This window comes from Pygocentrus nattereri, chromosome 14, assembly GCF_015220715.1.
Source record: "Pygocentrus nattereri isolate fPygNat1 chromosome 14, fPygNat1.pri, whole genome shotgun sequence".
Classification (NCBI taxonomy): Eukaryota; Metazoa; Chordata; class Actinopteri; order Characiformes; family Serrasalmidae; genus Pygocentrus; species Pygocentrus nattereri.
In genome coordinates, this window is record NC_051224.1 from 31,418,237 (window position 1) to 31,431,968 (window position 13,732).

General features: G+C 40.8%; 1 protein-coding gene across 1 annotated transcript in view; it reads left to right on the plus strand.

Annotated features, from left to right (window-relative positions):
* The first annotated feature begins 4,974 nt into the window (after positions 1 to 4,974).
* The window catches only part of ankrd50 (ankyrin repeat domain 50), a 76,181-nt gene continuing 67,423 nt past the window's right edge, over positions 4,975 to 13,732 (plus strand). Inside the window, exons 1-2 of the mRNA XM_017709725.2 lie at positions 4,975 to 5,115; positions 6,034 to 7,483. Coding sequence (XP_017565214.1) covers positions 6,993 to 7,483 — 491 coding nt within the window. The 5' untranslated portion in view covers positions 4,975 to 5,115; positions 6,034 to 6,992. The remainder of the gene's footprint in view (positions 5,116 to 6,033; positions 7,484 to 13,732) is intronic.

A 13,732-nucleotide genomic window follows, 5' to 3' on the forward strand; every position in this document is an offset into this window, starting at 1 on the left:
AGTGTTACTGCAGTGCTGAGAATGATCCACCACCCATGTTTAGAATATATCCTGCTCAATTGAAATACACCAAACTACACCTAGATTTCTTTGTGCTGTTCGTACAAAATGGAACACAACACATTTTTGTAGTTTTGTAATTCAAGATGCAACATCTGAAGGTTGTTGGTTTGATCCCCTGAGCCGACAGTATATGACTGAGGTGCCCTTGATCAAGGCACCTAACCCTCAATTGCTCCCTGGGCGCCGTGGATAGGGCTGCCCACCGCTCCGGGCAAGTGTGCTCACTGCCCCGTTGTGTGTGTGTTCACTAGTGTGTATGTGGTTTTTCATTGCACAGATGGGTTAAATGCAGAGGTGAAATTTCCCTGTTGTGGGACTAATGAGGATCATTTAATCTTAATCTTGACTTTAAAGGATTTTGCCCAACCCTGCTTTTTATCATAGATGTCTCAAGGCTGTAATTGCAAACATCAGCTTTGCAAATGCTTATGTTATTCAACTGTAGTGCCTGGATATTTTTTTCTTTAGCAGTTTCATTTTTTTGTACATACACTATGTTTCCAAAAGTATTCACTCGTCTGCCTTCACACACATATAAACTTGAGTGAGATCCCATTCTTAATCCATAGGGTTTAATATGATGTCGGCCCACCCTTTGCAGCTATAACAGCTTCGACTCTTCTGGGAAGGTTTTCCACAAGGGTTAGGAGTGTGTTTATGGGAATTTTTGACCATTCTTTCGGATGCGCATTTATAAGGTCAGACACTGATGTTGGGCGAGAAGGCCGGCCTGGCTTAAAGTCTCCACTCTAATTCCTCCCAGAGGTGTACTATTGGGTTGAGGTCAGGACTCTGTTCTTCCACACCAAATTCACTCATCCATGTCTTTATGGACCTTGTTTTGTGCACTGGTGCGCAGTCATGTTGGAACAGGAAGGGCCGTCCCCAAACTGTTCCCACAAAGTTGGGAGCATGAAATTGTCCAAAATCTCTTGGTCTGCTGAAGCATTAAGAGTTCCTTTCACTGGAACTAAGAGGCTGAGCCCAACTCCTGAAAAACAACCCCACACCATGATCCCCCCTCCACCAAACTTTACACTTGGCGCAATACAGTCAGACAAGTACCGTTCTCCTGGCAACTGACAAACCCAGCATCCATTGGGTTGCCAAACGGAGAAGCGTGATTGGTCACTCTAGCGAACACGTGTCGACTGCTCTGGAGCCCAGTGGCGGTGCTTTACATCACTGCATTCAATGCTTTGCATTGCGCTTGGTGATGTAAGGCTTGGATGCAGGTGCTCAGTCATGGAAACCCATTCCATGAAGCTCTCTACGCTGTTCTTCAGCTAAACTGAAGGCCACATGAAGTTTGGAGGTCTGAAGTAATTGACTCTGCAGAAAGTTGGCAACCTCTGCGCACTATGTGCCTTAGCATCTGTTGACCCCGCTCTGTCATTTTACATGACCTAACACTTCGTGGCTGAGTTGCTTTTGTTCCCAATCACTTCCACTTTGTTATAATCCCACTGACAGTTGACTGTGGAATATTTAGTAGAGAGGAAATTTCATGACTGCACAGGTGGCAGGTTGCCAAGTGAGCTTCTGAGAGCAACCCATTCTTTCACAAATGTTTGTAGAAGCAGTTTGTTTGGTTTTATACACCGGTGGTCATGGAAGTGATTGGAACACCTGAATTCAATGATTTGGATGGGTAAGTGAATACTTTTGGCAATATAGTGTGTCTAATGCTTATGAATACATACTTAGTTGTTCATACAAACACAGACTGTTGGGCTTATTGGGGCCTGCAGATGCAAGTGGGAATTTAAGCATTTTCTTCAAATTCCTTCTTTAATTATTTTATTTTGTAAACTTATTACATTTTTTAAAATGATTAATCCAATTAAATATGTTGTTATTTACCTATTTCAGAAACAAACAATAATACAGATTTGCATTGATAATTCTCATAATGAAAGTTTTTCCTGAAGTAGAAGTAAAATGTCTGTAAGGTTTAACTATAATAGCATACCATTTAAGCTCACCTTGTAATAAATGCTAATAAAGACCAATTTCAAAAAGTTGAAGGAAAATGTAAATAAAAACTGAAAACAGTGATTTGCTAATTTTGTAATTTTATTCCATTGAACACAGTAAAATGCCAAGATATTTAATGCTTAAACTGATTAAATGTGTTAATTTTTGTATATTGCAAACAATCAGGATGGACTTTTTCATCTTTATCCCAGAGAACACAATGTATATTATTTACAAAAGCGGTTTGAAAGGTGCGCTCATCAGACCACAGAGCATGTTTCCACTTTGCATCAGTCTCAAATGAGCTTTAGACCAGAGAAGTTGGCAGCGTTTCTGGATGTGGTTGATACTTGGCTTCTGCTTTGCCCTGTGTAGTCTTAACTTGCATTTGTAGACGCTGCAACAAACTGACAAGGGTTTTTTGAAGGGATAGAGGAGATTGAAGGTCATTCAATATTGGTTTTCAACCTTACCTTTTATTCACAGAGATTTCTCCAGATCCTCTGAATCTCCTAATAATGTTATAGACTGTAGATGGTAAAACTACTTGCAATCATCTGTTGAGAAACACTGGACTTCATTCATCAAGTATTTTCTTAAATTGGTTCTTAAAAAAAGGTTCTAAGAAAAATTCTGCGCCAGATTCATGACGTCTTCTGAAACCTCACGTTTGTGCTCTTGAGGGTATGTAGATTCTCTTCTCAAAACTGCGTAAGTGGGTTTTTAAAAGACATTTATTCTTAAGCACAGTTGGTAAACGAGGCCCATTGTTCTTAAACTTTTCGGTCAAAAATGTTTTTACAAAGTGGCGACTAAGTGTGTTGACAAAGCTCCTTTTATACCCAATCATGATAGCATCACCTGTGACCTAAACACCTGTGGAAAGTTCTTTTTTGATCAATCCACAAACTTTTCAATCTTGCATTGGCCCTGTCTCAACTCTTTTGGAATGTGCTGCAGGCATCAAATTTGCAATTAGCATATATTTAGAAAAATCAATAAACTCGAAAAGGAAAAATGTTAAATATCTCTTCTTTGTGCAGTTTCCAATTTGATATCTGTAAAAGATGGTTTACAAATCACTGCTTTCTGATTTTATTTGCATTTTACCTGCAGACCCAATTGGGATTTAAACCACTAAAATTAGATTTTGAGTAGATTTAGAATTAGATTTTTTTCTCAGTTCCTTTTTAGCTGCGGTAACTTGTTTAGAGATGCTAGCTTTTTGAAATGAACAATTTTTGTGTTGCGTGAATATGAACACTTTTTATCCCACTGAATTCTGAAAAAAAAAAAAAAAACAATAAACAGGGGGGGTCATGGATGAATTAACTGAAATTGTGGGTGAATTCATTACAATTGTTATTCATTTAACTTGCTTTTTTCACTTGTATTACATTGGCTTTATTTCAGGAACACAAACTCACAAACATGAACGAACACACTGGTCAGGAGCAGGGTTGGTGACCTCTGTCTGTGAAGTAAATGAGGAATGAATATCCATGAATTAAGCCCAGTATAACTTTTTTGTAATCTACTGTTTCTGGCATACTTTTTTGGGTCTCTTTTCATAGTTCCATCAGTAATATCACTTGTATATGCTTTTTTGGTTCACCTACAGTACTGTGTGAAAGTTTTAGGCATCTACGCAAATTTTCAAACAATCACCTCAGCAGTGAGTTTATCACAATATACATTAGAATAAAGTCATATTCATAATTCAAATAAGCATAAAAACAATAAAAAGGAACAAGAATTTCTTGGATCCATATTTTTCCCTGACACCTTCACAGGCACCACAGAGACTTGTTAATATCATCATCATATACATCATGAGCACAATTTAATGAAGCACTGATTGGTCAAACCAGGAGCTGCTTTTTAACTACAAATAATACTGGGCTTCCTCGAGGAGAGGCTTGAAAGTGGTTAAACAAACAAACTAACATCCATAACATTACACACACACACACACACACACACACACATATATATATATATATATATATATATATATATATATATATATATATATATATATATATAATTATTATAAATTAATATTCTATCCATTTTCTTTATTCAAATATTAACACTTTTCTCAGCAAATAAACACAAACTACACAAATAAATAGATTTTGAAAGTGTGTCTTTGGTGCCTAAGACCTTCGCACAGTACTGTACATTTCATGTCAGCATAAGCATCATAAACAAATTTTTGTTTTCATTTGAAAAGTTGGACTGCCTTAAAACCAAACTCCTAAATTAACACTACATGCTCACAACTCCAGTTTGGTAGAGTCAGAAATTTAAGGCCTGCTAACTTACTTTTGTTTTTTTGTTTTTTTACTGTGAAGTTAGATAACATATGATAACTGCAAGTGATTATGCTAAATCAAGGCTGCACAAAGTGTGGCTGGTGGGCTATGTCATTAGATTTGGCCCACTAGGAAGTTAACATTGACTGCATAATTTGCGCTCAACAGCTGTCCTTTACATTGTGTGAACACTTCATGTCGACTGGACCAATAGAAACAATTCGAATAAAATCTCTTTACATTAACTTACATGAAAAAAGTAAAGAGCGTGCTTGCCATTTTGGGGATACTTGTTTTTCTTTGAACAGTTGATGATATTTTTATGCTATATCATTTATTCAATCATTATTTTCCCTTTTAAAATTGTATTTCTGAAGTAATTTAGCGCCAGCTCGATCTAAAACCTTCCTGTCTTCTTGTTGCATACGTATAGTATAGATTTAGCTTTCAGGGTTTTGGTGCAAAGTTTGGGCAACCGTCGCAAAAATAAATAAATTAATAAATAAAAATTAAAAAAAAAAAATTAAATTAAAACGACAATTCCCAGAGCCCCTTGCGCGAGCGCTGTGGGTGGGCGGAGCGAGCTGTGCGGTGGGAGGAGCCTCGGCGCAAGAAAGAGAGAGCGAGCGAGCGAGCGAGAGACAAAATAAGGTCGCTTTTGGAAATAACAACGGCCACTTCAGTCACTGCTGGGGGGGTTTTAATCCGTCTCTTTCGGATTACAAGTCGAAGACACCGACTCGAGAGGAACCGAGAGGTGAGAGAAACCCTTCCGTTGTCCGTTTTGAGCAAAAACCGCAGTAAGAAGAAAGAAGAAAAAAATCGCCGAGTGTCTGGCTGCGTTTGACTGAAGTTAACGATGGCAATACAGTAACTGAACCTTCTCCTCTGCTTTTATCGCAATTTAGTCCTCACTACAGGTTGTTTACACACTGTAACCTTTGACAATAAGACGTTAAATTGGACCTTTACTTCTTAAAGCAAGCAGGGAGATGCTTTTAGAAGACCCTCTCTTCCCCTCATATATGTGGGCTGTGAAGAAGGTGCCTCAGCGTTACTGTGGAGAAATGGGAATCTGTCCGGGTTTTCCCAGCTGAAATGGGGGTAGAGGAAAGTGTCCTGGTTGAACAAGTCTGTGGTTTCTAACTCTTTAAAGGTGGGGAAGCGTTGAAGGGGGGTTGTGGGGTACGTGGAGGAGGAGGTGGAGCGGGGTAAAGGGGGTAAAAGGTGGTGGTTGCATTGGGGAGGGTGGCCTTTTTGCCCCAGTGCTGCAAGGATGGGAAGTGATTGCAGTTTAAAACCCTGTTTGGTGGGGGGAGTAGATGGAGGGATGGGTGTATTGGAGGTAGGGGTGGGCGATATGGCAAAAATATTATATCACGATACTTCAAGACATTTTCACGATACACAATATGTGTCACAATATTTCGTTTTTCGGAGATTTAAGAAGTTGGAACAAATACAATAGAACCTGTAGTGCCCATATAATGTTTATATTCAATGTTTGACAGTCTGTGATATAATTAATCATATTAGCCATAAAATGTTGTGATATTGCCCACCTTCCTGAAGAAGCCTCAGGACCCGAAGAGGTTTTGATGTTCTTGTTGCTTTGTGAATGCCTCAGTGTAAGTGAGTGGTCTCGTTTTGACCCTGAGCCTTTGTTTTTTTTCAGAGAGAAGGTGGCGGTCTGGCAAAGAGGTGCCTTGCTGATTGTTGTGGGGGACTGAAGTCGACCTCGGCAGCCGCTCATCAGTTCATGTAATGGAAAATGCTTTGCCTGCTCTGCCCTGCAGCTGCAGCACGTCAACGTGAGCGGCGGCAGTAATTCGCTTCAAGCCTTGAGCCATTAAACCCCAGGGACTACATTTAACGGTGGATGCTTTTAAATGCAGCCTTTCCTGTCAAGAAGGCTGCCTGAGTATGACCGGGATATTTAAAACGCTGCGTTGGAGCCTGACGTCAAGGAAATAAATGGGAAAAGTTGGAAAACGAACTCCCACTGCTGTCATCTTTAAACTCTGAGATCTGTCAGCAGGTCCACTGCAGTTCAATTACTTACTTAGTAGTTACTGTGGAATAAGCCTTACCTTTAATAACTGGATACTAAGCTTGGAGTCACTTGGCAGTTGAGTCCCAGATGTAGACTCACTCCGAAGCCCTTGTGGCATGATGGATCAAGTTGTCCGAAGCCGGCCTGAACAGTGTTAACCCACCAGGCTCCGGCAGCCTGGAGCCCAGTGACCTGCACCCCTGTGCATCCGGATATGTTCTAGAGATGGATATTTTAACCACTTCTACTGTTTGAGTATCTGCATCAGCTGACCTAGAGAAGGACACTTCAGAGTCTCACAACTTTAACAGTGCAGTTCTGTCACCTTCTTGTTTGACATTTCCTTATACAGTTTTGCTTTCGACCTCATTCAAGACCCAACTGCTTGCTTCCCAGTATTCGTTGCGGTTCTACACAGTGAAAAACGTGTTTAAAGACTGCAAGATCTTGTAATTACTTTCATTTTCTAATTCCGAACTACACATGCCTTACCCAAACACCTGATTACTTCAGCAAACACTAAGATGAATTCATATAACTGTGCATTCAAATAGCCACGCCCATCCACAATCCTTTTCACAATGGCCCAGACCAGTTTACTGCAGGGCAAGCGCTTCTATTGCCGGGAATGGGTTTTCCACAAGATCCAGCATTGCCTTCAGGAGAAGACCAACAACCTTGTGGCTGGTACATCCGGCACCCTGGGAGGCTCCAGTGGACCCCCAAACACTGGGGGTGGACCCTCATCTGGGACAGGGAAGTCAGGTTCCTGGGGGGTCCTGCTGGTTGGAGGCCCAGGCAGTGGTAAAACAGCACTGTGCACGGAGCTCATTTGGCCCAGCGCTCCGCAAGGCGCCCACCGGGGCCTCCACCAGCTCTGCTTGGCTTTCCACTTCTGCCGGGCTGAGGACGCAGATACAGTGTGCTTGAGCGGGTTTGTGCGGGGGCTGGTGGCACAGATCCGTGGAGGTGGGCTCGTCCCGCAGTATGAGGAGAAGATCCGTGACCCTGTTGTCCAAAGTGCCCTGCAGCCTGGAGAGTGCGAGAGGAACCCCAGCGAAGCTTTTAAAAGGTATGTAAGATGTGGTTATGTCTGTGGCTGGGTTATAGGATTTAATTACATTTTTGCCAAATGTGACAAGCTGTGTGGGTGGAATAATATGTTGGTAAAATTGATTTATCAACATCCACAAAGCACTGATTTAACATGGGGTGCCTTGTTTTTTATTTATTTATTAACACAGAACTGTAATATTGTTTGTTTTGATGGATAGATTTGAGGATTTTTGTGGTTTTGTCTTCTTATATCTCTCTACCAATATTATTAGTTAGCAGAATTAAATGAATTGGTTTCCCATCAGGGATTAAGCCTAGTCCCAGGTTACATTTTCCTTTCATTTGAGAATTTCCATTTAGGATATTATGTAGTCCAGCCCTGGGCTTAATCCCTGCCAGGACAACTGACCCTATGTCATCGACGTTAGTATTGGTATCTGTGATTTTTCATGTGTGATTTTAGATAGGAAGCGTATCCAAAACATGGCAGTAGTGAGTCATCAGAATTCATTAAGACTGTGTGATCAGGACAGAATACTAGTGTTGTGATTATATTGGCACACGTTGGGATTGCATTATGCCTTGCAATATTAAAGTGAATCAATAATGTGACATGGTTTAAGTTGGGGTTGCTTGATTCTTGGCAACATTATTGGTTTGTTGGATTGCGTGAATAACTGCATTCATCAAAACACCCACAGAAGCGCTCATCTCGAGCTATGATTGGTTGCAAAAAACAGTGTTGCAAAAAAGTGTCAATAAGCCATTACAGTTAATAAAGGATGCCTTAAGCAGCCCTAGATTTCTGCAGTCGTCATACAGAGGAAATGACAGCCTTATCAGCCTTGTTCACATTAGTCATGATAGGAACCGGACGAAGCATTTAATGTTGCAAAGCATTTAAAGTTACATCACCATTACACTAAATGATTGCCCTGTCTGTTGCCTGAGAAGTTGTTTTACGGTTGTTTTGGGATGAAGTTTAGGCCGAAAATTGTATTTTTTATACACGTTCATGATGGAGAGGTATATGTAAGGTGTTGAAAGGCAAAAAAGCCTTCAAAAAAAACTTCTTTTTTGGGGTTTACCTGGGGTTTACCACTATTTTACCATTCTAAATGTTATCTACAAATACTCTGAAGGCATGCGTAGGTGCTGGTCATTTTGTGGACATTACTCTCATGTGCAATCCAATAATGCTCCATTTCACATCAAAACACTCTGAATGTTTATGTCTCAATTATGCAGAGATTTGGTCACATGCACTCGCACATGTCACTGTGGTCATCATCCAGTGTGGCTAACTTAATAAGACGAAATGTGCACGTGCAGGTCAGTTCAGGGCAAGTTGTCGCACTAATGATAGACTACTTAAATGCAAAAATGAACTGTCAAAGACAAAATCTGGACTGGGCAGAAAGGTTTGCGTTGTGAATGTAATACTCCTGTGTTTCGTAACTAGGACCTGTGACTGTGAATATGCTTGTAAAATGTGTGTTATACAAAGAAGGCCCACACAAACCCTGCACTCCAAGTAATACATCCACTCATAAATTTTTTACACTCTAGCTGATGCATTGCTCTCTACAGTTCTCCTATTTAAGCACCCCCTTTGTGGTGTGTGTGTTGTGGCACCATGCTGTTAGTGCTCTGTGGTGAGTCTCAGGCCGCATAAGGCCAGTTATTTTAAGAATCTTTCATGTTTGTATTCATGTCTTCAAAAGCATAACTTCCTATACAGTTGAGTCAGCTGTAACGGCTTGCCATGCTCTGTGGCCAACTACACTAGTGGGTGATGTAGCAAGGACAAAAAACCCAGACTTAGGCCCAATCCTATTTCTTCTTTTTACCCTACCCCTGTTTTCGAGTGCACTCTAACCGAACTGAGCTACAAGGGTTAATGGTTGAAATCTTGCCTTACGAAATGAGAAAACTCTCAAATAAAAAAAAAACAAAAAAAAAACAAAACACTGCTTCATTAACAGGCTACTAACGCTGCTCTGTAGGCGACCCGGTCCATCTTCAGTGATAGAAGAGAAGGGAAAAGTTCAGCAACCTCATTGCTGGGCTTTAGTTACATTTAGGGCATCATATGCTTTCAAGAGGCGGTTTAGGATAATTATTTATTATCACCCACCACTAATTCTTTGGTGACACGAAGCTGAAGTCAGCTATTCACCAGCTTCTTGTTCGAATTTTCCCGTTCCACCGTAAATGGTGCAGCAGGTACATTCTGGCGCTTCAGGCATCAGGGCTATTTAAGGTGGAACAGGGAAGTTAGCTAGCTAGCTACAGAATTCTAAAGCATTCTATTAGCAGTTTTTTAATGCGTGTTATGAAGAAAACGACCATACTACATTGAAAAGACATTAAACTAAGATAAATACAGTGGTTATTGTAACTTGTTAACGGAGAAACTGCTTACATTTGTGGGTTTCTTTGGTCGCTCGCATAGCCATCTTGCTGGTTTTTCCGTTTGGAGTGTGCCTCTGAAAAATGTTTGGAGGGCCATGTAGCCCTCACACTTCACCCTACCCCTCTATCTCAACAAAAATTAGGACATCCTAACTAACCCTAATGTGACTGTGCAAAACAGAGGGCTAAGGGCAAAGTGGTAGGGGTGAGAGGTGAAATGGGATTGGGCCTTAGAATAGGTGGGGGTAGGAGTTTAGCCAGATGTGCTGGCATGGTCAACACTAACTGGATACTATAGTCGCCAGTTCATGTGATACTAATTAATGTCAGTATACTTTCATGTACTGAGCGGACTGTGCCATTTCATTTTAGATTTTTTAGTCCAATGAAAACTTGATTAACCCAGTTTCTTTTGGTTATTTAGAATGGTAGTTGTTAACCACTTAGGATGTTTAGTTAAACTTCAGCAGCAAATTTTCTGCACATGGTTTAGGCGTAGTCCTGGACTAAATTGCAGAGCCAGTAGCGACTCACCACTGGAAATTCTTTTTAGAATAGGCTTAGGCTTAAACTTGATCTGCAAAACTGGCTATATATTAGTAGTAGTTACAGAAAAGGTCATAGTAGTTGCTAAGTAATATATCTGTAGTAGAAGGGGCTAATTGTGCCAAGTCTCATGATAATAATCAAGGTTTTACAGAGCAAAAAAAAAAATATATATATATATATATATATTCAGATTAGCAAGCTAAACTCTGAATGGTGCTACATCATCAATTAAAGCAGTTACAAAAAAAAAATCTAATTTGCTCAGTTTCCCTTATTGTAGTCAATCAGCCAAGACATGTTTGGTGTCTAAAGTTTGCCTGTTTAGTTTGGCACTGGAGCTGTGAGGCCAATGTACTGGAAGCGTAAGAATAACGATTAGCACTGCACAAACCTAAACATCACATGCTTGCCTCAAACAATGTACAGCTGTTAAGTGACCTCAAATAGACTTGCTTACGTTGTTTCGGCTGCTCTATGGACAAAATTTAGATTTCAGTATGATTTCTGATTAGAGCTGTTGCTATCGTGAAATTTAAGCTGGTGATTAATGGTCATGTAAATAATTGCGATTACTGATTTAATTGTCTTTTTTGGGTCACTAATATAGAACAAACCTAAAGTGGGCCAATGAACTAATTAGCCGTCTAACTATCTTTTTAATCGTTTTTGCTTAGTCAAATGTTATTTGGGGGCAGTCGTGGGCTGGAGGTTGGGGAACCAGCCTTGCGACCAGAAGGTCGCCGGCTCAAACCCCTGAGCTGACAATATGTGACTGACGTGCCACTGAGCAAAGCACCTAACCCCCAACTGCTCCCCAGGCACTGTGCATAGGGCTGCCCACCGCTCCGGGCAAGTGTGCTCACTGCCCCCTAGTGTGTGTGTGCTCACTAGAGTGTATGTGGTGTTTCACTGCATGCATGTGTTAAGTAGCAGAGGTGAAATTTCCCCATTGTGGGACTAATAAGGGTCACTTAATCTTAATTTTACAGTTACACAGAGTCATGAAGAGTCAGTCAAAGCTACAGTTGTTCTCAAGAATAAATGCATCTTCTTCTTCTTTCGGCTGCTCCCTTTAGGGGTCGCCACAGCGGATCATCTGCCTCCATCTTGCCCTATCCATTGCCTCCTCTACTTTCACACCAACCATCTCCATGTCCACCTTCACTACATCCATAAACCTTCTCTGAGGTCTACCTCTTCTCCTTCTGCCCAGCAGCTCCATCTCCAACATTCTTTGACCAATATATCCACTATTCCTCCTCAACACATGTCCAAACCATCTCAACCTGGCCTCTCTGGCTTTATCTCCAAACTGCTCCACCTTCACTGTCCCTCTGATCTGCTCATTTCTAATCTTGTCCACCCTCGTCACTCCCAACGAAAATCTCAGCATCTTCATCTCCGCCACCTCCAGCTCAGCCTCCTGTCTTTTAGACAGAGCCACAGTCTCCAAACCATACATCATAGCAGGACGCACTACTGTCTTGTAAACTCGTCTCGAGAATAAATGCATACGTGCTAAAAATGTACAGAGCTAATGAATAAACATGCATTACTTGTGCTGCCCTCCAAACATGTTAGAGCTCTGTAACAATGAATAGATTTACTGCCTCTTTTATTTGCATTTATTTGCCAATGCAGTGCATCCAGTTCTTCTTGTTGCAGCATAATATGATTGTGAAATCTAACCACTGTGAATTGCTTTCAGCTCAAATAACTGTGATCATCTCAAATAAAATTGCAGTTAGGCGATTGCGCAATAGTTGTGACAGACCTAGTGCTAACACCGCTTTAGAGACTTTTGGACTTTGGGTGCAAGTGTGTGATCATTAAGCAGTCGAAACAGTCATAGCTTATTAATATTTGAGGAGATGCTTCTGAGGAGTTTAAATATATCATAATCCACTTGCCTGAGGAATGTCAAGGGAAACAAAGTGAAAAGTTAAAAGGTTGTTTAAAAAGCATTTGTCACTTTGGCATTCATCTTTGAAAGATGCAAGAAAACCAAGCTCCATGTTGGTGTCAGATCTGAAAAAAATCCACAGATGTTTCAGTCCATCTTTAAACTGTGAGAAGACAGCGTAACCCTAAAGGTCGTGAAAGGATGTGTAGCTGTCAAAAGGCTGTTACTGAGATAGGGAAATGTGCGAAGCAAGCCAGGCGTTCTCATAACAGTGTAGTGGTCACTCCAGAGCACAGACCTCGTTGAATGCGTTTGAGACTACTTGGATTGTTAGATCGAAGAACTTCTAAGACTGAACATCGGAGATATCCCAGCAGATGTCTTTGGAACACTAAAACCAAGTCCACTGAAAAGAATACACACTGTAATAAAGGCAAAATAGTGGACACAAAGGGTGAAAAGTTAGATATTTAGTTGTTGAGGCTTCTGTGTAATCTTCCTGTTAAAAAGGTTTTCTAAAAAAGGTCACTAAAAAATTAACAACTTGAACTTAAAGGTCATGACATGAAATTAATGAAGGTTGGTTTCCATCTATTCACAGTACTGTGCATTAGTCTAACAAGCTCAGCTCCAATGCAGAACTCTAGATAACAAACCATCATTGTTAGCAATTAAAGAAGAAATAAAAATTGAAGTAAACTAAATGGTTCAGCTCCCTACACAGTTAATATCAGACGACTATTCTGTTGCCCATATAATCCCGTTTATTGGGATTTGTATGGCTATAAGAATTCCTAGATTGGATCAACTCCAAGGCGTCTAATACAAATGACTCTGCTAATGTAAGCTGACCTGGTCTGGGCCGGTGGGTTATTTGTGGACTGAGCCGTTTGTTTAAGCAGGGGCAGTCCCCCTCTCCAGGGACAACACACACACACACACACACACACACACACACACACACGCACACACGTACATACACATATCCAGCTCGCATGACTTGTTTTGGAGCACTGGGTCAGCCGGACTACCCTGGCCTGGAATGTAGTTCAGAACATACACACGCCCCTCTGTCTGAGCATCTGGTGTCACTTAGCACACACACGTGTGTGTTTGGAGGTAGGGGGGTTAGTAGGTTAAATCGTCATTGAAAGAAATCTGTTAAAAATGGTCAATGGGGTCATTGATTCCATCACTGTATGGCACTTTCTCACAATACATATTCTGTGGAAAAGGTCTATGATGTCCAGCTAGCTAGATTTTGGGCTTTTTTATTTGCTGTAAAAGTGGAAAGAGTATGGAAAGAAGAACCAAAAAGTCTGTATTAAGTTTTATGTAGGGAAATATTGTCTAATAATTTCAAGTTCCTGCAGTAACATCAAGTTTCTGCAGTAACAT